Source organism: Pseudonaja textilis, chromosome 4 (assembly GCF_049901715.1).
Source record: "Pseudonaja textilis isolate UNSWEBS1 chromosome 4, rPseTex1.2, whole genome shotgun sequence".
Lineage (NCBI taxonomy): Eukaryota > Metazoa > Chordata > Lepidosauria > Squamata > Elapidae > Pseudonaja > Pseudonaja textilis.
This window is the reverse complement of record NC_141993.1, coordinates 75,466,518-75,483,875: the sequence shown is the minus strand read 5'-3', so window position 1 is coordinate 75,483,875 and position 17,358 is coordinate 75,466,518. Positions and strand designations below refer to the sequence as shown.

Here is a 17,358-nt window from a genome sequence, read left to right as displayed (position 1 = left end):
TAACCTTCCTGTATTCCCTTTCCAATGATCAAGAGTGAAACCAGAAGGAAATGGGTGACACAAGAGAATTTGAAAGGCTCCTGCTGGCCTTAACAAATGAATGCCAATGGCTTAGCTTCTCATTCTGAGCATTGCTTGTAAGAGAAAAAGGTTATTTAGAAATTCAGTGGAGGAAACTGTCAAGAGCCTTTGAGATCTGCCTTTGGAGCTTTGTCCATCAGTCCAAAACTTGATTGTTAGCAAGTTTGGTCATATTTTTTTTTGCACTTGACCTCCATCAAGCTGTGATGATCTGTAAGTCCCTTTTGCTCTTAAGACACAGTTGTATTGAGTTTTTCTCATGTGAAGTTGCTGTTTTGTGGGGAAAGATCAATGAATGCAGTGTGCAGGATAACAACAGGCAGTTCTACAGTTGAAAGAGAAAGAGGTGGCTTTTGAAAGTCATGTGTTTTTGTCTCTAGGGTCTCTTCACAACAACAAGAAAAGCAGAGTATGGAGTAACTTTCCAATTACTTCTTCCAATTCTCATGAGCACATTGGACAACAATGACCTGGATGACTGAGAATCTCCATAGACATTTATGATAAACCTAATTTAAAAAGTGTTCAGAATCGCCTCACATTCCCTAATCTTAGCAAACTTTAATACTGCAAGGTGGAAGTTCTTAGACTGAGAGTCAATGACTCAGATCAAAGATGAGATGTAAACACTATGCTGAGAACTCATCTGCACTGAATCAGAGGATAGGTTTTTAAATATATGCATATAAACAGATTGTGTCACTAACAGCATGAAAGGGAGTTATGAGCTCCCAAATTATCGCAGATTGGATTTTTTCAAAAAACAGTTGCAACAAAACAAGTAAACTAATAACTTTTTTTAAAAAAAGCCTACAATCTAAGGATGAAATGACAAATTTAGGAAATAAGCCACCCTGGATAACATTTTGCATCAATGAAATGTTAATCTACATTTTGATGATGTTTTAGAATCCAATGCTAATCAATTAAAGTTACTAGAAATAATTAATAACAACCCTGTCAAGACTCTTCATAATATTGCTGTAGTACTTATGGATTTAGATCTACATTTTACTAAAATCTTTTAGATGTGTTCCAAAATGCAGAAATTGAAATTGAGGGGGGAAGAGTATAGAAATTACCTGTATTTTAAACATCAGTCCATCTTTCATTTTTAAAGAGATACCAATGCTATTATTTCCGAACAGGCCACTGATCTATATATAATGGACTTATTTTAAAAGTGCAAAGCTTCTTTCACTTTCAGAAAATTTGAATTTGATTATTCTTCAGATGATGTCAAAGCTAAGGTCTGATTCTGCTCACGCAAACTATTATACAATTCATTTACTTGGCTGAATGCTGTTTGCACTAATTGTGTGGTTTCTAAAATCCCCATTTACACTCTTTCTGGTAGCATATCATTGGTTATTATTATTATTATAGGAAATAAAATACATTTCAAGGTTTTTAAACAATGGCTATGTAGATTCATGCCATTGGTCTATTTAAGATAGAGAGGTAGTAATTTTTTCAAGAATTCAGGAACTTTTGAAATGCTGGGAACTGAATGTGAAAACTTGTGCATGTAAACCATGTGTTTTCCCACAGACCTACTGCCATCTCATCTTTATGGCATTGTTCCACTGAACAAGCTTTCAGTAATATTGTTTTACAGTTTTATTAATAGCTTGGCAATGTTTTCTAGGCTTTAAGGTTGGGAAAGTGCTAATAAAGAAAGTGTGCATCTTAACATCCAATTCGCCAACATTTGTTCAAGGAAAAGAAAGAGACATATTGCATCTGTTACAGCCTTGAGAGGCTTGTTAACCTAACGCAGCAGCAGCTGCTGTGCACACATTCGGAAATAAATCATTCCAATCAGAATACATTTTCTGTGACCTGGGGTTTCCAAGGGGAATGGTTTACATGCTTTTTGGCATAATAATTCTGAGTTTGGAATTCTGCACTGACAGCAATGAATTAAATAACTGTATCAAATTTCACGGGATCCATATTGTGCATATGGGCAGATTTCTGTTTCAAGCATAGTGCTTCTTTCATCACAGGAAGAGAACCCACCGGTGTCTTGGAGATTGTGCTCATCTTCCAATGTTCTTTCATAATGAGCCCCAAACACTGGATTTTACAAAATTAAAATGTTTGGAGTAACCCTATGTGTGTTTATGCGTATGTGTCAGTGTGTATATGTGTGTGCGCGCACGTGTGTGTATATAGCAGTGGTGGGATTCAAAAACTTTTATAACTGGTTCTGTGGGTGTATCTTAGTGGGTGTGGCAGGGAAAGGATACTGTAAAATCTCCATTCCCACCCCACTTCAGAGGAAAGGTATTTGCCGGTTCTCTGAACTACTCAAAGAAGAACCACCTGATGAATACCACCTCTGGTGTGTGTGTGTGTGTGTGTGTGTGCGTGTATGGTACACACACACACGCTGATGCATACACACATAGGGTTACTCCAAACATTTCAATTTTATATCTCGAGAAGAACTGGACATAATTAATAGACCACTATATACCCCAATGGGTCAATGGAATTGAAAGGCCAATGGATGTCAATGGAATTGAAAGGCATGTTATATGTAGTTGGCAGGCATTTGGCAAGCTAAGCATAATTTTCAAGAACAACCTCCCCTATGCCTGAAGTTAAAAGTTTTTGATCAGTGTGCGTTATCTGCTCTAACCTATGTCAGTGAAACATGAACATTAATCTCACAATCGATACAAATGCTAAGAGTGGCGCAAAGAGACATGGAAAGATACATGTGTCCACGAAGAGAGACCTACAACAAGATGGATGGATGACATCAGCAAGTATTGTAGGCCCAATTGGCAAAAGAAAGCTCAGAACTGTATTGCTTGGAAACATGCAGAAGAGGCCTTCATCTTGCAGTGGATAGACAATGGTTAAAATGATGGTGATGATGTGTCTGTATGTATACATACATACAGTACCAATCCTAGGTATTTGGGTAGGTCTACACACATACACACACACAAATACATACACATACATATTCCAACACAGTAAAGTGTGTGTGTGTGTGTGTGTATCAAGCTGCAGCATAACAAAATTAACAAAAGTGAAGGGGTCTACTTTCTTAATTCAGAGTGTGTGTGTGCAAACACTGTATGGGCATAAATGGAATACAATGACAACCCACAACATTGAGAATTGGAAAATAATTAGGAACCTACTGTTGGTATGGTTCTCCACCCATTTATTGATGTAGCTCGCAACAGCTATATTTTGACGAAAATCCACAACTTCAACTTCAGCTTTAAAGTATTTTTTCAGCAGCTGCAAAAATTTATCGTTAACATGATATCCATTTTGCACATAAAGGGAATTGGCAAGCTTCATCACGTAATGGCTATCCTCAGTAGCAGCCATGTCAGAAAGATCTTTTAGGAAGGCAAATTCTTCACCTGAAATTAGAGAAAGAGATTAAAACTGGTCTGACAGAACTGGCAAATATATTGAGAGCTTAACATATCTCACTGTCTTCCTAGGGAAAAAGGATTAATGAGCGCTGATATTTCAGTGAAGTCAGTTACTAAGACATACTTCATATAATTAACCTTTCTTGAAGAAAAATGAGAAGTAACAAGGAAGACAAAACCTCCAAAGAGCTTTACGGGCAAAATTCCACTTCAGGTTATATTGTCAGGAAGTGGCCATGAAGTGCACCATAACTTTCCTCCTTCCTTTCCAAGACCTTTAAAGCTGAAAGCGGTTTCTACCACTCAGTTGAGGGATAGACCAAGACTTAAGTTCTCTCCCAATAGGTGAGTTATATTTTCTAAGGCTAACAGTATTTTCTAAGGCTAACAGCTTCCACAGAGGGTACATTCTGCAGCCTGCCTACAGCTCTAATGCCAACATCCTGATTATTAATATTCTTTACATTCAAGAAGACATGATGGTGGTATCAACTGGCCACGTCACTTTCCCTTTGCTAGAGTTCTTTTAATTTGTCTCATTCACCCTTTCCTCCAACACAAATTCCATGTGATATAAACCACTACAGATATCTCTTTAATTTTCAGCAGGCAAACATTTATGGCAAGTGAATGTTATTAGACTGGGTTGGGTTTAGAAGACAATATTAGGGTTTGTTTTTCATGCAATTAGTATTTTTTACTCTCAACTTCTTTTTTCAAATCCAAGATTTGGATATTGGATAGTGACTATTTAGTTTGAAATGCACTATGGTGGGGGTTACCATGGCACAAGGATAGCAGGTAATGTATTTAGGATACTGACAACGAAGAGGTTATTGGGGCCACATAACATATATGTGATATGAAACTGTTCTCGTCTGCTTTCTATCTTTAAATGGTCAAAAATTGTGTATTTTAGAGATGCAAAAAGGAGTTTCATGGTTCCCTATGACCCACTCCTGGTGCATCTTTAATCAGCCCTTAAGTGTACATGCACCAAAATTTGGGGGAATCAAATTGGATCCTATTTCCTAAAATTGAACTGACTTTCTGAAATAGGGCAAAACCTTATCACATAATTCCCTCCCAGCCTGAATCAAATTATTTTCTTGTCAGGAAAGATGAAAAAAAATACTTCTTGACTTTCAATTATTTCCTTCAGCTCTTAAGAGTTGTTTATTCAAAGTTAAGATGCCATTAAAGAAGCAAAGGCATTCACCTGAGTAGGAAAAAAAAAGGAAAGAGGTGCTTACTTTTTTCTCCCGGGATAGAAGTGAGTTCTCCCTGCAGAATGTTCTCTATACATGTGATGCTCTCTACACAAACAGCCCTCAAGTTATGTTTAGAGAATACTGACTTAGTCTGTTCTAAATTCAGCTAAAATCCTCACTACAAACCATTGAGTTTAATGTGCAATTACTCAGTCCCTGGAATATTAGTGTACCAGACTCAAACTTTATCTAGGCTACCATTATGTTCCCATATTGGCTAGTTCAAAGTCTGTGTCCTTTTCAATTGGTATGTATTAAATTAGAAGGAATAAGCTTTTACCCATTGGTCATTCACAGAGGCCTGAAATACAATAGGACACAACAGCTATTGAGATGTTAATGGCTGATAGCATTACTTAAGAGATGGTGATAGGCCCTTTACCTTGTCCTTCAAAAAAAAAAACCCATATAATTATAATTTATATCTATATCTATCTCTTTGGTTATTCGGGTTTTCTCCCACGTAAAATTGGAAGTATCTAGGTGATGTTTTGATGAAGTCTCATTCATCATCTTCAGGCTTGTGTCTTCGGCTTTGTGCTTCTCGGAGTAATGTGAGCTTGCAGCTGCTTCTTCCTTTTAACTGCTGGTGGGGGTGTGACTTGATTGGGTGGGGGCTTGGCTATGTTTTGATTGGGTGGGGGTGTGTTCTCATTGGTTGGGGATTTGGCTGTGTTCTGATTGGTTGTGGGGTTGGCTGTGTTCTGATTGGCTGGGTGTGTGTTCTGTTCAGGTGGGGGCTTGGTTGTGCTCAGGTTAGTCTTAGTTGCTGGGGGATTTGAGCTGGTGAGCTGTGATCCTGCTGTTTGGCTTCGGGTTCGTGGTCATGCTGCATCTTCATGGTGGGTGTCGGTTTGCTTCATGTATGGCTCGGAGGGGTTTGAAGCGGGTAGTGATGCAGCTGCAGTGCGGCTTATATATATGGTATTCAGCTTTGTTCGGGTATTTTCCCACGTCATTGTAGTTGTGCTAATAAATGACGTGGGAAAATACCCGAACAAAGCTGAATACCATACATGTAAGTACCCGCGAAAACTTAAGAATGAATATATATATGTGTATATGTGTGTGTGTGTGTGTATATATATATATATATATCCTTTTTAAAAATTATTAACTTCCCACAGTTAACTGTGGTGCCTTCATTTTTCACTGGGTGGTGGGACTTGGGAAAAAAACCTCTCTAGATGCCTTTTATTTATATTGCTTTTTAAAATTTTCACGAGTGCTAATTTCCCCCCATCACTAACTTTTAACCTATTTAAGTAAAGCAATAATTTCAAAAAAATAATATAAGGTGAATTCACCAGAAATAAATAGTTGTAATTTAGGATAATTTTATATTATTACAAGTCGACAATCACATTTTCTCATTGTGATCCCTATTTCTGTATTTTCCTTTTTCTCACCTCATTTTCTTACAGAAATGTATAGGCAAAGTATCGCTCCACAAGGGAAAAAATGACTAGCTAATAGAAGCAATGTGCTTCATCTGACAATCATCAGTTTTTATAAACATACTTATCTGCCTTTGGGTTTCCTGCTTTTAATGGGAACTTTCCAACCACTTATGATAAATATTTATTTGGCTCTTCCAGCTGTTTAAAATTTGCTATATTATTCTACAAATTTCTACTTAGCTCCTTTAAATTTTTCTTGAAAAGTTATACGAATGAGGTTTATACTAGATGAAAACACTGGATTTTTATAATATTAACTACTCAATGGGCACCCTCCCCTATTCCTGGTGTGTGACAGATATACCTGAGTTACATTTTCTGTGTAAAAGAGTGTGTGTGTGTGTGTGTGTGTGTGTGTGTGTTTAAAATAAAACTTTCAATTTTATATGGCACTGTCAATTCTTATTTCCCTCTCTCCTCAAGGCTATTTACTGAATATGAATGTAGGACAAATGATGATCAAAATTAAATCTTCTTATTTAATCTTCTTATTAAATTTGTTTGCATTTCCTTTTCAGAACAAAATTCCTTTGCTTGATTCCCTGGAATTTTCCAGTTGTCTATTTCAACCTTCAATCAAATGCTTAAGAGAATTATGTCAGTTCTCTTCCTTTTTTTAGATCCAGTATCCCAATTTTTTTCCTTTGGCTTTGCCTCGGGACATCATATGACTAAACTTCTCTATTTTCAATGGAAAAAGAGAATTGTGTCTGACCTCCTAAGTATGTGAACAAGACCTATGAATATGAATTGAGAATGTCTGTAATTTGCTAGGTCAGATGTGCTCTGTGTCCAAGCTAACAGCTTATGTCAACAGATGCAACATAGTCAAACAGAAGACTGACATAGAACATATATTAAACTAAACATCATTTTCCCTTTTAATATTAGGGTCTCATCTTCCTATACAAAAGATCACTTTTCTAGCCTTTCTAGATGAAGATTCACCTAAATCAACAGAACATCACTCCTGTTCAGAATCTTGATAACAACAACAATAATGAGAACAAAGCAGTTGCCTATTAAAGATATGACTGACAGACAAACAGATAAAGTTCAATGATATTTAATTATACAGAATCATCATTTATGAAGTCCTTGGTGCTTTCTGAGCTTGACTGTTTATTTGCAGACATCTCATTACTGTGGTAGGTAATATCATCAGTATATATACCATCAAAAGAGAGTTGTGGAGTGCCTAGTGGTGAAGAAGTTTGCCTCCCATTCAGAAAGTTGGGAGTTCAATCCTAGATAGAGGTAGATGTTTTTCTCCTAAAGCACAAAGAAAAAATATTTGCTGCAAACTCCATGTGGTGTCAGGAAAGGCACCCGGCCAATAAATGCTCAGTTCCATCCAGTTGCCCTGACTCTACCCTAAGTGATTACAAGGTCATGAAAAGAGACTGGTAGATAATATCATCAGTTAACTGTTGATATTACTAGTTGGGTAATGAAACCTCAGCAAATTCAAAGAACACCAAGAATTCCATAGTTCAACCCTGAGCTAAATATTTCCTTTCTATTAGATGCATCATAAACATTAAGTACCTAGACTTATTTTTTAATTGACTTGAAAAGTATTATGGAAGCACATTACCATTTTTCAAACCTTCATAGCCCATGGAGTGCTGAATTTCTTTCAGGGTGGAACCATGAGCACCGAGCTCCACCATCCCCATCGTTATTGCTATTCCCAGTGGGGAGAAAATAATGTTTTCATCTTCTCCTGTAGCTCGCAGCTGATTGTAAACATTCACAGAAAATTCTGCAATGGTTTCATCAGGAAAATTGGTGCTGAAGGCTTCACTGTGCAAAACAAGAAGCAACAGGAGTCCAAGAACAAACATGGTTGAAGAGTTTCAGAGCTGCAAGGCCAAGAAGAATGAAAGAAAATGAATCTTACATTGTGCACACGTGATGTGGGGATCATTAAACCAATATGTGCCTAGTGTGAAGGAAGGATGCTTTTCTTGACTGTAAAAAAAGCTCCCCATTGAGGAAAAAAAAGTCAGTCAGAAATAGAACTTAGAAAAAAAGAAACCGTGTTCCAATCAATGGTTTGGTTCCTTCTTACCATTTTGTCATTTAAAAAATGAGTATTGTCCCATAGGGAACAATGCTTCTCCATCACCAAGGATTGAGCTTAAAGAAAAGATTAACAACATCTCTTCTAGCTACAAAGCAAGACTTAAGACTTTTCCTGCCCCACCTGTCTTTGTCTTAGCTTTCTGCTTGTCTTCAGGGAAGACACAGTGACTATTTTTTTATTTTGGGGGGGAATCAGAACCAAAGAACATGGAATAAAATACAACACAACATAATAAAGAGTAAGAGGCAATGAGAGCTGCATATACTCTAGTGCTAGGACAGAGGAAAATGCTGCCAAATTCATTCATTCATTCATTCAATCAAAAGCTTGGCTGATCAGCACACCAAAGATAACCTGTAACTTAGGGGCCCTGTGGCAGCCAAGATCAAAGCCTGAGAGACCTGAATCAGAGAATCCTTTCTAGGCTAAAGCCAACCCATGAGCCAGAGGAGATTCCAGAAGCAGTGGGCAAAGAGGAGATGGCAAGTAGTACTGTCTGCAAGCATTTCGGCATGCATCAAACTTCCAAAGGATTAGACCAGGGGTCTTCAAACTTGACAGCTTTAACACTTGTGGACTTCAACTCCCAGAATTCCTCCTCCAGTTATGTTAGCTCAGGAATTCTGGGAGTTGAAGTCCACAAATCTTAAACTTGACAAGTTTGAAGACCCTTGGATTAGACACTGGGTGGTACCACCTTGGATTGCTTTCTCTCTCCCAGCTGACTGTGCATGCACTGGATGAATCCAAGTGTGGGGACTCAGCACTAGGTAGCATCAGCAGTGCAAATCCTCTGATTTCTGAGATTGCCCTGCTTCTCCTGGGCTAGCACTTAAGAACTCCCTTTTTTTCATCATTACAATAGCAGAATGGAACACTGGATGAATGATATGATACACAGGGAAAAAGGATGGGAGGAGAGGAATAATATAGGTTACTCTAGTGAGGTTTACCATGGTGGCACAGGATCTTGAGGAGAACAAGATTCATGGGTGACTCAGGACTCCTCAAATCCATCATGCTCAGGTCTATGCATGTACAGTAAAATATGGGACCCCCCTTAAGCAAAATAACTTTCCATGGCTGAGTTATATGTTACACCAAAGCAGCCTATGGGGAACAGACTATTTCAGAGTAAGCAGAAAGAGAGAAAAGTTCATTCTCTTATTCTCACAAGTTCACCAAGGGAACCATATACAGTTGAAAAAAATATTTTCTTCACTGGACGCAAAAGAATTTTGTGCAATGCCTTCTAGTTAGAAATGACATTCTTCTCTATCAAGTCCATCTTTGGTGATCAGAATGACATTTTGTAGGAATTCCAATTTCTGTTCTTCATCACACAGAACCGCTTTTGGGTAGCATTTGAGAATCAAGAGAATTCATTCCAAGCCACTAAACTTGCAGTCCTTAAAAAAACCCTTAGGTCTTCAAAATATAAGACAATTGTATTTTTGCATTATTTTTCCAAAAGAAATGAATAGTCTCATAAAATGGTTGGAGGAATGCTAGAGACCCTCTGTGAATAGCCCTTATTATGTCATATGCACTATTTATTACTGACATTTTAAAATCATTCTATTCCATGACTTTTCATTTTATAGAAATAGATACCTCTGGTATTATTTTTACATGCAATTTTATTAAATTTCCAACCGCCCCATAAAATAACAAAAAAGCAAAGAAAAAATAGAGTGAGACAAGGGAGGGACCATGAAAAAGGAAAACTGGGGATGAAAACAAGAAGGAAAAAAAGTTGTACAGAAAATAATAACTTTTGACTTTTTTCAGTACAGATACACACATAAAATGCAATGATCCTTTGAGTTACAATAAGTCATAACACACAGTACTGCTATAATCATAAATAAATCTAATCATCAAATGCCAAGGTTAAAGTTTCATTTCAAGCAAACAAAAATCCATAAGTGGTTTCCAAATACAAACAAAGTTAGAGAAAGTCTTTTCTTCAATCAAAGCGTTCAATTTGGCCATCTCTGCCAACTCCATTAATCTCAGCATCCATTCTTCCATTTGTGGGTCCATCTGTGCACATAAAGAAGTCTTGCTGCTGTTGACATATTGTATAGTGAGGAAAAAAGTTTCATTTTTTCCCCTGTCTGTCCATCAAATTTAAAAGAAAAGCCTGTTATATCAACTTTCTTGGTAAGCTTAGCCTTAGTGGGATATAAGATTAATATCTAAAATAAAATGGGATACTAGAACTGACCGAAAAAAAGGATAATTAATGGAAAGAGCCCAACAAATTGAGTCTAAGTGAATAAAATATAAACTAGGTCTAGATCAGGGGTGTCAAACTCGTGGCGTCATGTTGTCGTTATGTGATGTATTGTGACTTTTTCCCCCTTCGCTAAAACAGGTAGGCGTGGCCAGCATGTGACACATCTGGCCCACAGGCTGTGAGTTTGACACCCCTGGTCTAGATGAATAAGAGAGCTACAGTCACATGACTGAACTGATTTTACAACCTTTTTTATGGCAGTCGTAAGCCAAATGCCATGGTCAAAAGGTAAATGCTGCAGTCATAAAGTGAACCAAACAGGAGATGCCTATTTCTGGCAAAACTCTTGTAAAATATGGTCACATGAACACGGATGCTGCAAATAATCGCAAATGCAGACATGTTGCTACATGACTGGCTGGGGGAATCATCAGAACTTCAGATTCAGATCATAATTCCCTTGTTTTGGTTGGCCATAATTTCAAGTGGTCACTAAGCAACTAGTTGCAAGTCAAGGATTTCCCATACTGTGGTGTGGTAACTAAGGCACAGTACTAGAAGCAAGGAGATCTAGATTCTTGTCCACCCACAACTCCTGAAGTTCATTTGATAGTGTAAAGACCTGTGGCGTGGCACAAAGGCAATACAGTCACATAAGTAAGAAAAGTCCCTTTAATACCTCCAACTTTGCCCCCAATGTCCAGTTACCTTCAGCTGGAGAAAAAACTCTCCCAAGAACAGTCTTTAAGTGGAGGAAATTCAGTCTGAAAACAAAATACATATAAACTGTAAATAAAAATCCACACAAACAATGCTGCAGCAATTAACTGGACAGGGCAGGATAAAGAATTGCAGACTTCAAAGGCCAACAAAACACACAGTTGGGAAGACGCCAGGAACTCAGATAAGCCTCAACAAAACAAGATAATACACAATTTGTTTCCAACAAGTTGCTGTGCTCAAACTCCCTTTTTAAACACTGTGGTCCCAGCTGCAGCTACTGAAGGGAATCAGAACCTTTTCCTCCCCTGTAAGCCATGCAACTCTCTGTTCCTCCCTGTGTGCCCTAGGATGAAGAGGGGGTGGGCCTGGATCTTCCTCTGAATCCCCTCTGCCTTGCTCTACTTCTCCCCTGCTCTGCCCAGCCGGACTTTGCCCTTCCCCAGTTTCTTCCACAGCCACCGGAGCCATACGCCAACTCCCTGTCAGCTGCTCGGCCTCCCCCTCAGAATCAGATTCTAACAGGGGCATGACAGATTGTGTTGGATCAGCTAGTGTCTCTCACAGAATTGCTGTTATGGGGGAACCTACCTCATGGGGTTGTTTTGTGGAGAAACCCAAGAAGGAGACACTGCATTAAACTCTTGAATGAAAGGTGGGACAGAAATCTAACAAATGTATAAATTATTAAGTTAATGTGATGTTCAAGCAATAGTAGCTTGAATCTTGCATCGCAGCCAGTTTTAGCCTATCTTTGTGGACATAAGTGCCTGATTAGGATAGAAAGCAGGAAAGATGGAGCTGTCCCAAAATATATTAGAAAGACATATAATGTTATTTATTCTGTGACACTATTGAATGGATTTTTTTTCTTTGTAAAGATATACTTACCCATCAAAGGTCTTAAAAGTCATATTCTTTCCTCTATAGCAAAATGAGGATAGGGAGAATTCATGGATAGGTTTCCAATACCCCAAACATCTGTGCCAAATCGTAGTTCTGAAAGTGCAGAGATTGCTATATCTTCAAATTTGGGTATGGTTCATTTATGCCTATTTACCAAGACATGTGTATTCTTCTCTCCAGTGACCTTTTGCAATCATGATACTTAACATTTATATGGTGTATCTTATTAGCAGGCTGTTCCACAAACATCACCTAATTAAGTATTGTGGCAGCTCAGAGCAATGTATAATTAAATGTTATTAAACCCATTTTATAGGTGAAGAAGCATCAACTAAATAGGCTGTTCTGTGTATTTTAGCAATAACACTAAAGACCACTTTTTCCAAACAGGTTTTCTTTTTTTAAAAGAAAAAACAATAGAACAAAATTCTATTCCTGAATTATATGAGTTCAGGCTGCAGACAGGATAAATGGATGTTTGAAACTATCATATTATGGAAACTATACTAAGACTCATCTTTCCTAACAGCTAATTTACCTTTGTGGAGAGTTTTTCTTTTCCAATTTGAAAAGAAATTTTCCTGTTAGAGCTGCACAATCGAGGGAACAGTTTTACCTCAGCAGTACCAATCTTTGTGAATTAGGCTTAACAAAACCTTCGTTATTCATATATAATACGTAGATGTCATTCAGCACCACTATTCTGCTGCTGATTTACAATGGAAAATAATATAATATAATAAAGAAGCACTTTGGCTGATATAAACAATGAAGTGGATTTTGTTGTTAGCTTCATATGTCTGAATCTGTTATTCTAGTTTGTAAATCATAGTTTATAATTTAGCAGGCTCCAGAAAGCCAGTCAATTCTGTTTCATCCAATAAGACACAGTTAAACCATGTATGGCTAATGTTACCCAGCCAATGACGTGCAACAGTTTGTACAATAGACATTCCCAGCAGAAAAATAAAAGCAAGTCCCAAACCAATTTGCAAAGTATTTAGTAGCTAAAAACATTGCTATTTTAAAACCTCAGAGAGAATTAAAAAAAACTTTATATGATACCCAAATGCCTAAAACTATGTCACATGAGCCAGAAGCAGCATTTCCCAGCCATGGTGCTACCATCAAAAGGAATACTGTTCTTCCACCTTTCTGTGGAAGACCTACATTGTAGACCACCATATACATATCAGCAACAGACATTGCTTTTCTTTAAAATGTTCTGCCTCCGTATTTGAAAATACCACAATTAATGCATTTTAGATGTCTCCCAAATATTCTTGTTTTGAACCAGGTCTTTGTGGGAAAAAATGGCCTGTGGAAATCTAGATACATTAAAATCTTCACAGTTTTAGGCTTTAAGGTACATTTAAAACTTTATCTGTTGTTAGAGTTCTTTTTTCAGGCACAATGGCTAGTGTTTAAAGATGCTGACCATGTCATCTGGAGAGTTGACAACCTGTGTTCAAGACTCAAGGTCCGTGCACTGGGGTGAGCTTTTATTTGCCCCAGCTCCTGCTCACCTAGTAGTTTGAAAGCATGAAAATGCAAGTAGATCAACAGATACCACTTCGATGGGAAGGTAACAGTATTCCATGAGCCTTTGGTATATAGCCATGCAGGTCACATGACCAAAGAAATTGTCTTCAGATAACATTGGCTGCCTCAGTCAAGAAACAAATATGAGCACTGTAGCCTAGAATCAAATCTTTACTTTTTAAGGTACTGATAGCTACATTATTTGTGGCACCTGGCTCAGAATGCCATCAAAGACAGTGTCATGCCCCTGTCAGAATCTGACTCGGAGGAGGAAGCTGAACAGCTGACAGGGAGTGGGAGTGTGGCTCCACTGGCTGTGGAAGAAACTGGGAAAGGGCAAAGTCCGGCTGGACAGACCAGGGGAGAGTAGAACAAAAGAGAGGGAATTCAGAGGAAGACCCAGGCCCACCCCCATCTTCATCCTAGGGCACACAGGGAGGAATGGAGAAGAGAGCAACATGGGTTGCATGGCTTACAGGGGAGGAAAGGGCCCTAATTCCCTTCATTAGCTGCAGCTGGGAACAGTGTATAAAAAGGCAAACTGCGTGCAGCAAGCTGTTGGGAGCAAATGTGACTTTACCTTGTATCTTGGTTTGTTTGGATTTTAAGTTACAACTTGTGTGTGTACCTTGTTTTGGACTGAATTTTCTACAGTCAAAGGCTGTTCCTGGGAAAGTTTTTCTCCAACCGAAGATAACCTGAACAAGTTGGAACTAATAAAGGGACTCTTATTGCTTATCTGACTGTGTTGCCTTTGTGCCATGCCCTGGGTCATCACAGACTGTATGACATTGTTCAGTGAGATGGGTTCTGAACTAGAACCTCTCAGTTCAAGTCCCATTGAAAACAGTCAGTCAGGAAAGGAGATTGCAAACAGAGATGTATTTAGAATGGGTGGAAAAACATTTTGTAACCCAACAGCCCATACTTTGGGGTCAGGCAGGGAGATGAAAGCTTCTTCTCACCCCTTCTCACCTAAAAGAATTAGGGTTCATTTGGAGAATAGTCATTTGGAAATACAGGCTGTAAAAGTACTCATGTAATCTCAATGATATCTACTGTCTGATTAAATTTACACTGCAACCGAGTCAGAAAAATGAACTCTTAAACATTCCTTTCAATATTGTACAAAAAATGTGTTTCCCCTTTACTCAAGAGGTTTACGTTACAGAGTTGGCATGTACAAGTCATTAAATCAAGTGATGTTATTATACTCACTATGACATAACATCAACTAAAAATCTAATCTCTGCAGGACAACCAAAGTTGTTTTTCAAAATTGTGTTGAATTACCAAGGTTGCATCTTCAATTACTGTGCCAAATGTTATCAAGGACTACATACTTGTTATTTAATAAGTCAATATTCAAAGCCATAGGGCATGAAGGCTGAATGAAAAGTAATGCCAGCTCCTTAATTTTAATTTAAATGGGGGTATTTAACAGCAAAACAATCTTTGAAAGGAGCTCTTTTGCTACCTATATTTAATTCTCCACATAATTACCACTATTCAATACATAATTCTGCTATGATGGACAAGTTTCTTAAAGCTGTCCCAAAAACAACAATTTCAAAAACCCAAACAAAAGAACCCAACATACTGTCTGTTCAACCAGATCTGACGCTTCTTGCTGTTTCTTTATTTAAGTCAAACAGATGCCCACTGTTTCCCTTCAATTTTGGGAAAACATGGAAGTCACACAAAACCAGGTCTGGATTGCATGGTGCAATGGGGTAAGGCAAGCCAACTGCTCAATTGGTTCTTGAGTGGTTTGTCAGATGACATCTAAGCATTGTCATGTTGCAGCACTTTCCCCCTTTTGCTTCAAAATTTTGACTAATCTTTGTTTCAGTGTTTTGAGACATGCACTGTAGCACTCTGAATTGATAATGCTGCCAGTTTCAAGGAAATCTATGTGAATAATACTATTTGTGTCCCAAAGAATTCAACCACGAATTTTTGTGCCATTTTGATCCCACCCTCTCAGAGGTAAAACTGTGTGATGATATTCTATGGACTATAGCTGAAAAGGCAACTGGCAACTAGACCGAATTTTATTAAAACTGAGACGTTTCATTACTCATCCAAATAACAAAACATTTCATGGACTGGCGTTTCATTTCATTTCTGGGTCATAATAATGCATCATATTTTGTTGTCTGTCACAATGCTGTGAAGAAATTCCTCACCTTCATTTTCATAGCATGACAATTACTGGCAAATTTCAACTCTTGAAGCTTTCATCTCTTCTACATGAAAGGAACTCATCTTGAACAAACCTTTTAGTATTGAAGAACATTAATTATGTGACCCACACATTCCTGTGAGATGCCAAGCTTGACAGCAATTTCCCTTTGAGTGATCTACTGATTGTCCTTAATCACTTCATCAACTTTTCACATGCGAAATTAATCATTTGCTGTCACAAGCCTTACACTTTGTTCTTGATCACACAAATCAGCTCTGCTCCATTCACTATCCTTATTTTTTTTTTTTGGCCCAGTAATGCCCAGTACTCATCCCAAGCCAATCAATAATATAAATACCCTGCATTCAGTGGTGAATTTCAATTGGAAGAATTTCATCAGCAATCAAAAATTCAATTATGGCATGTTGCTTAAAGTGCCCTGATACATACCACAGCTTTCATTTTATGAATTATAATAAGATAACTGTTTCTCACAACCACTTTCTACCAACTGATGTGAAGAACAGAAGCAAAAAAAAAAAATACATCAGAGCACTTTTTGCATGAAAATGGTATATTAAATTGCAATTAAATTGCCACAGTTTGGTGACTTATAACATTGGAAGAATTAACCCTCCTATAGTGGCAATAAATAAGGGAGTCTCCTCTATGCATTCATACTGAGAATGCTTTCTTGACTTGGTCACAACCCATGGAACTGATTCAGTTGCTTTCTCTGTAAAACTTCAGAATTCCTAACCCAGCAATATATCCCATCCTTTCTGGAGGGTGCATGATTTCCTAGAACACAGGAAGCTGAGGATGACCAAGTAACTGTGCTGCCAAATATGGTCTTTTGCTTGCTATTTGCTACAGCAGGATGAAAACAAAAATGTCCACACTCACAATGAAAGATGCTCAAGGCTCAATTACCTATTCCCCAAAACACCTGAAGGCAGGACAAGAAGAGATGGATGGAAACTAATCAAGGAAAGAATGTCTATGGAGATTACCAATCATCTAGGTCATGGTACTTTTTCAAAAGGCAACTGGACTTTGTCTGATTTTTCTTCAAGACATTTTGCTTTGCCGAAGAATTGAAGAAGCTTTTTGGATGAGAAGCAAAACGTTTTCAAAGGAAAAAAGAAAGAAAGTCAAGTTGCCTTTTGAAAAGGCACCTTTGGGATCAAGGAGAGAACCTCTAACGTCCTGGAATAGCAACTCTGTTATTCTGTTATGTAGCATGTTCATAAAAGTCATTTCAGATTCTTCCTGGGAAGATGTGGAGAAACAACTGAGGTCCAGCCATCATTACTTTTTTCAAGGATTATAACAGTAAACCATTGAAACATATATAGATATCCACATTCATTCATTCATTCATGATTGTCACCTTGGGCAGCAAACAAATCTAACAAGTAAAATAAAAATAAATAAAACCAATTGTGCCGG

General features: G+C 37.9%; 1 protein-coding gene across 5 annotated transcripts in view; it reads right to left on the bottom strand.

The window, feature by feature from the left end:
• The window catches only part of SERPINI1 (serpin family I member 1), a 123,678-nt gene that overhangs the window by 35,607 nt on the left and 70,713 nt on the right, over positions 1–17,358 (bottom strand). For 4 of the 5 annotated variants that reach the window (XM_087933398.1, XM_026705805.2, XM_087933401.1 and 1 more), the window contains 2 exons: positions 7,817–8,084; positions 3,243–3,473 (listed from right to left, as the gene is read on the bottom strand). In XM_087933398.1, the coding sequence (XP_087789524.1) occupies positions 3,243–3,473; positions 7,817–8,066 (481 nt within the window). In that variant the 5' untranslated portion in view covers positions 8,067–8,084. Of the gene's footprint in view, positions 1–3,242; positions 3,474–7,816; positions 8,085–11,258; positions 11,315–17,358 lie in introns of all 5 variants that reach the window. The other variant, XM_087933397.1, reaches the window with a different exon arrangement.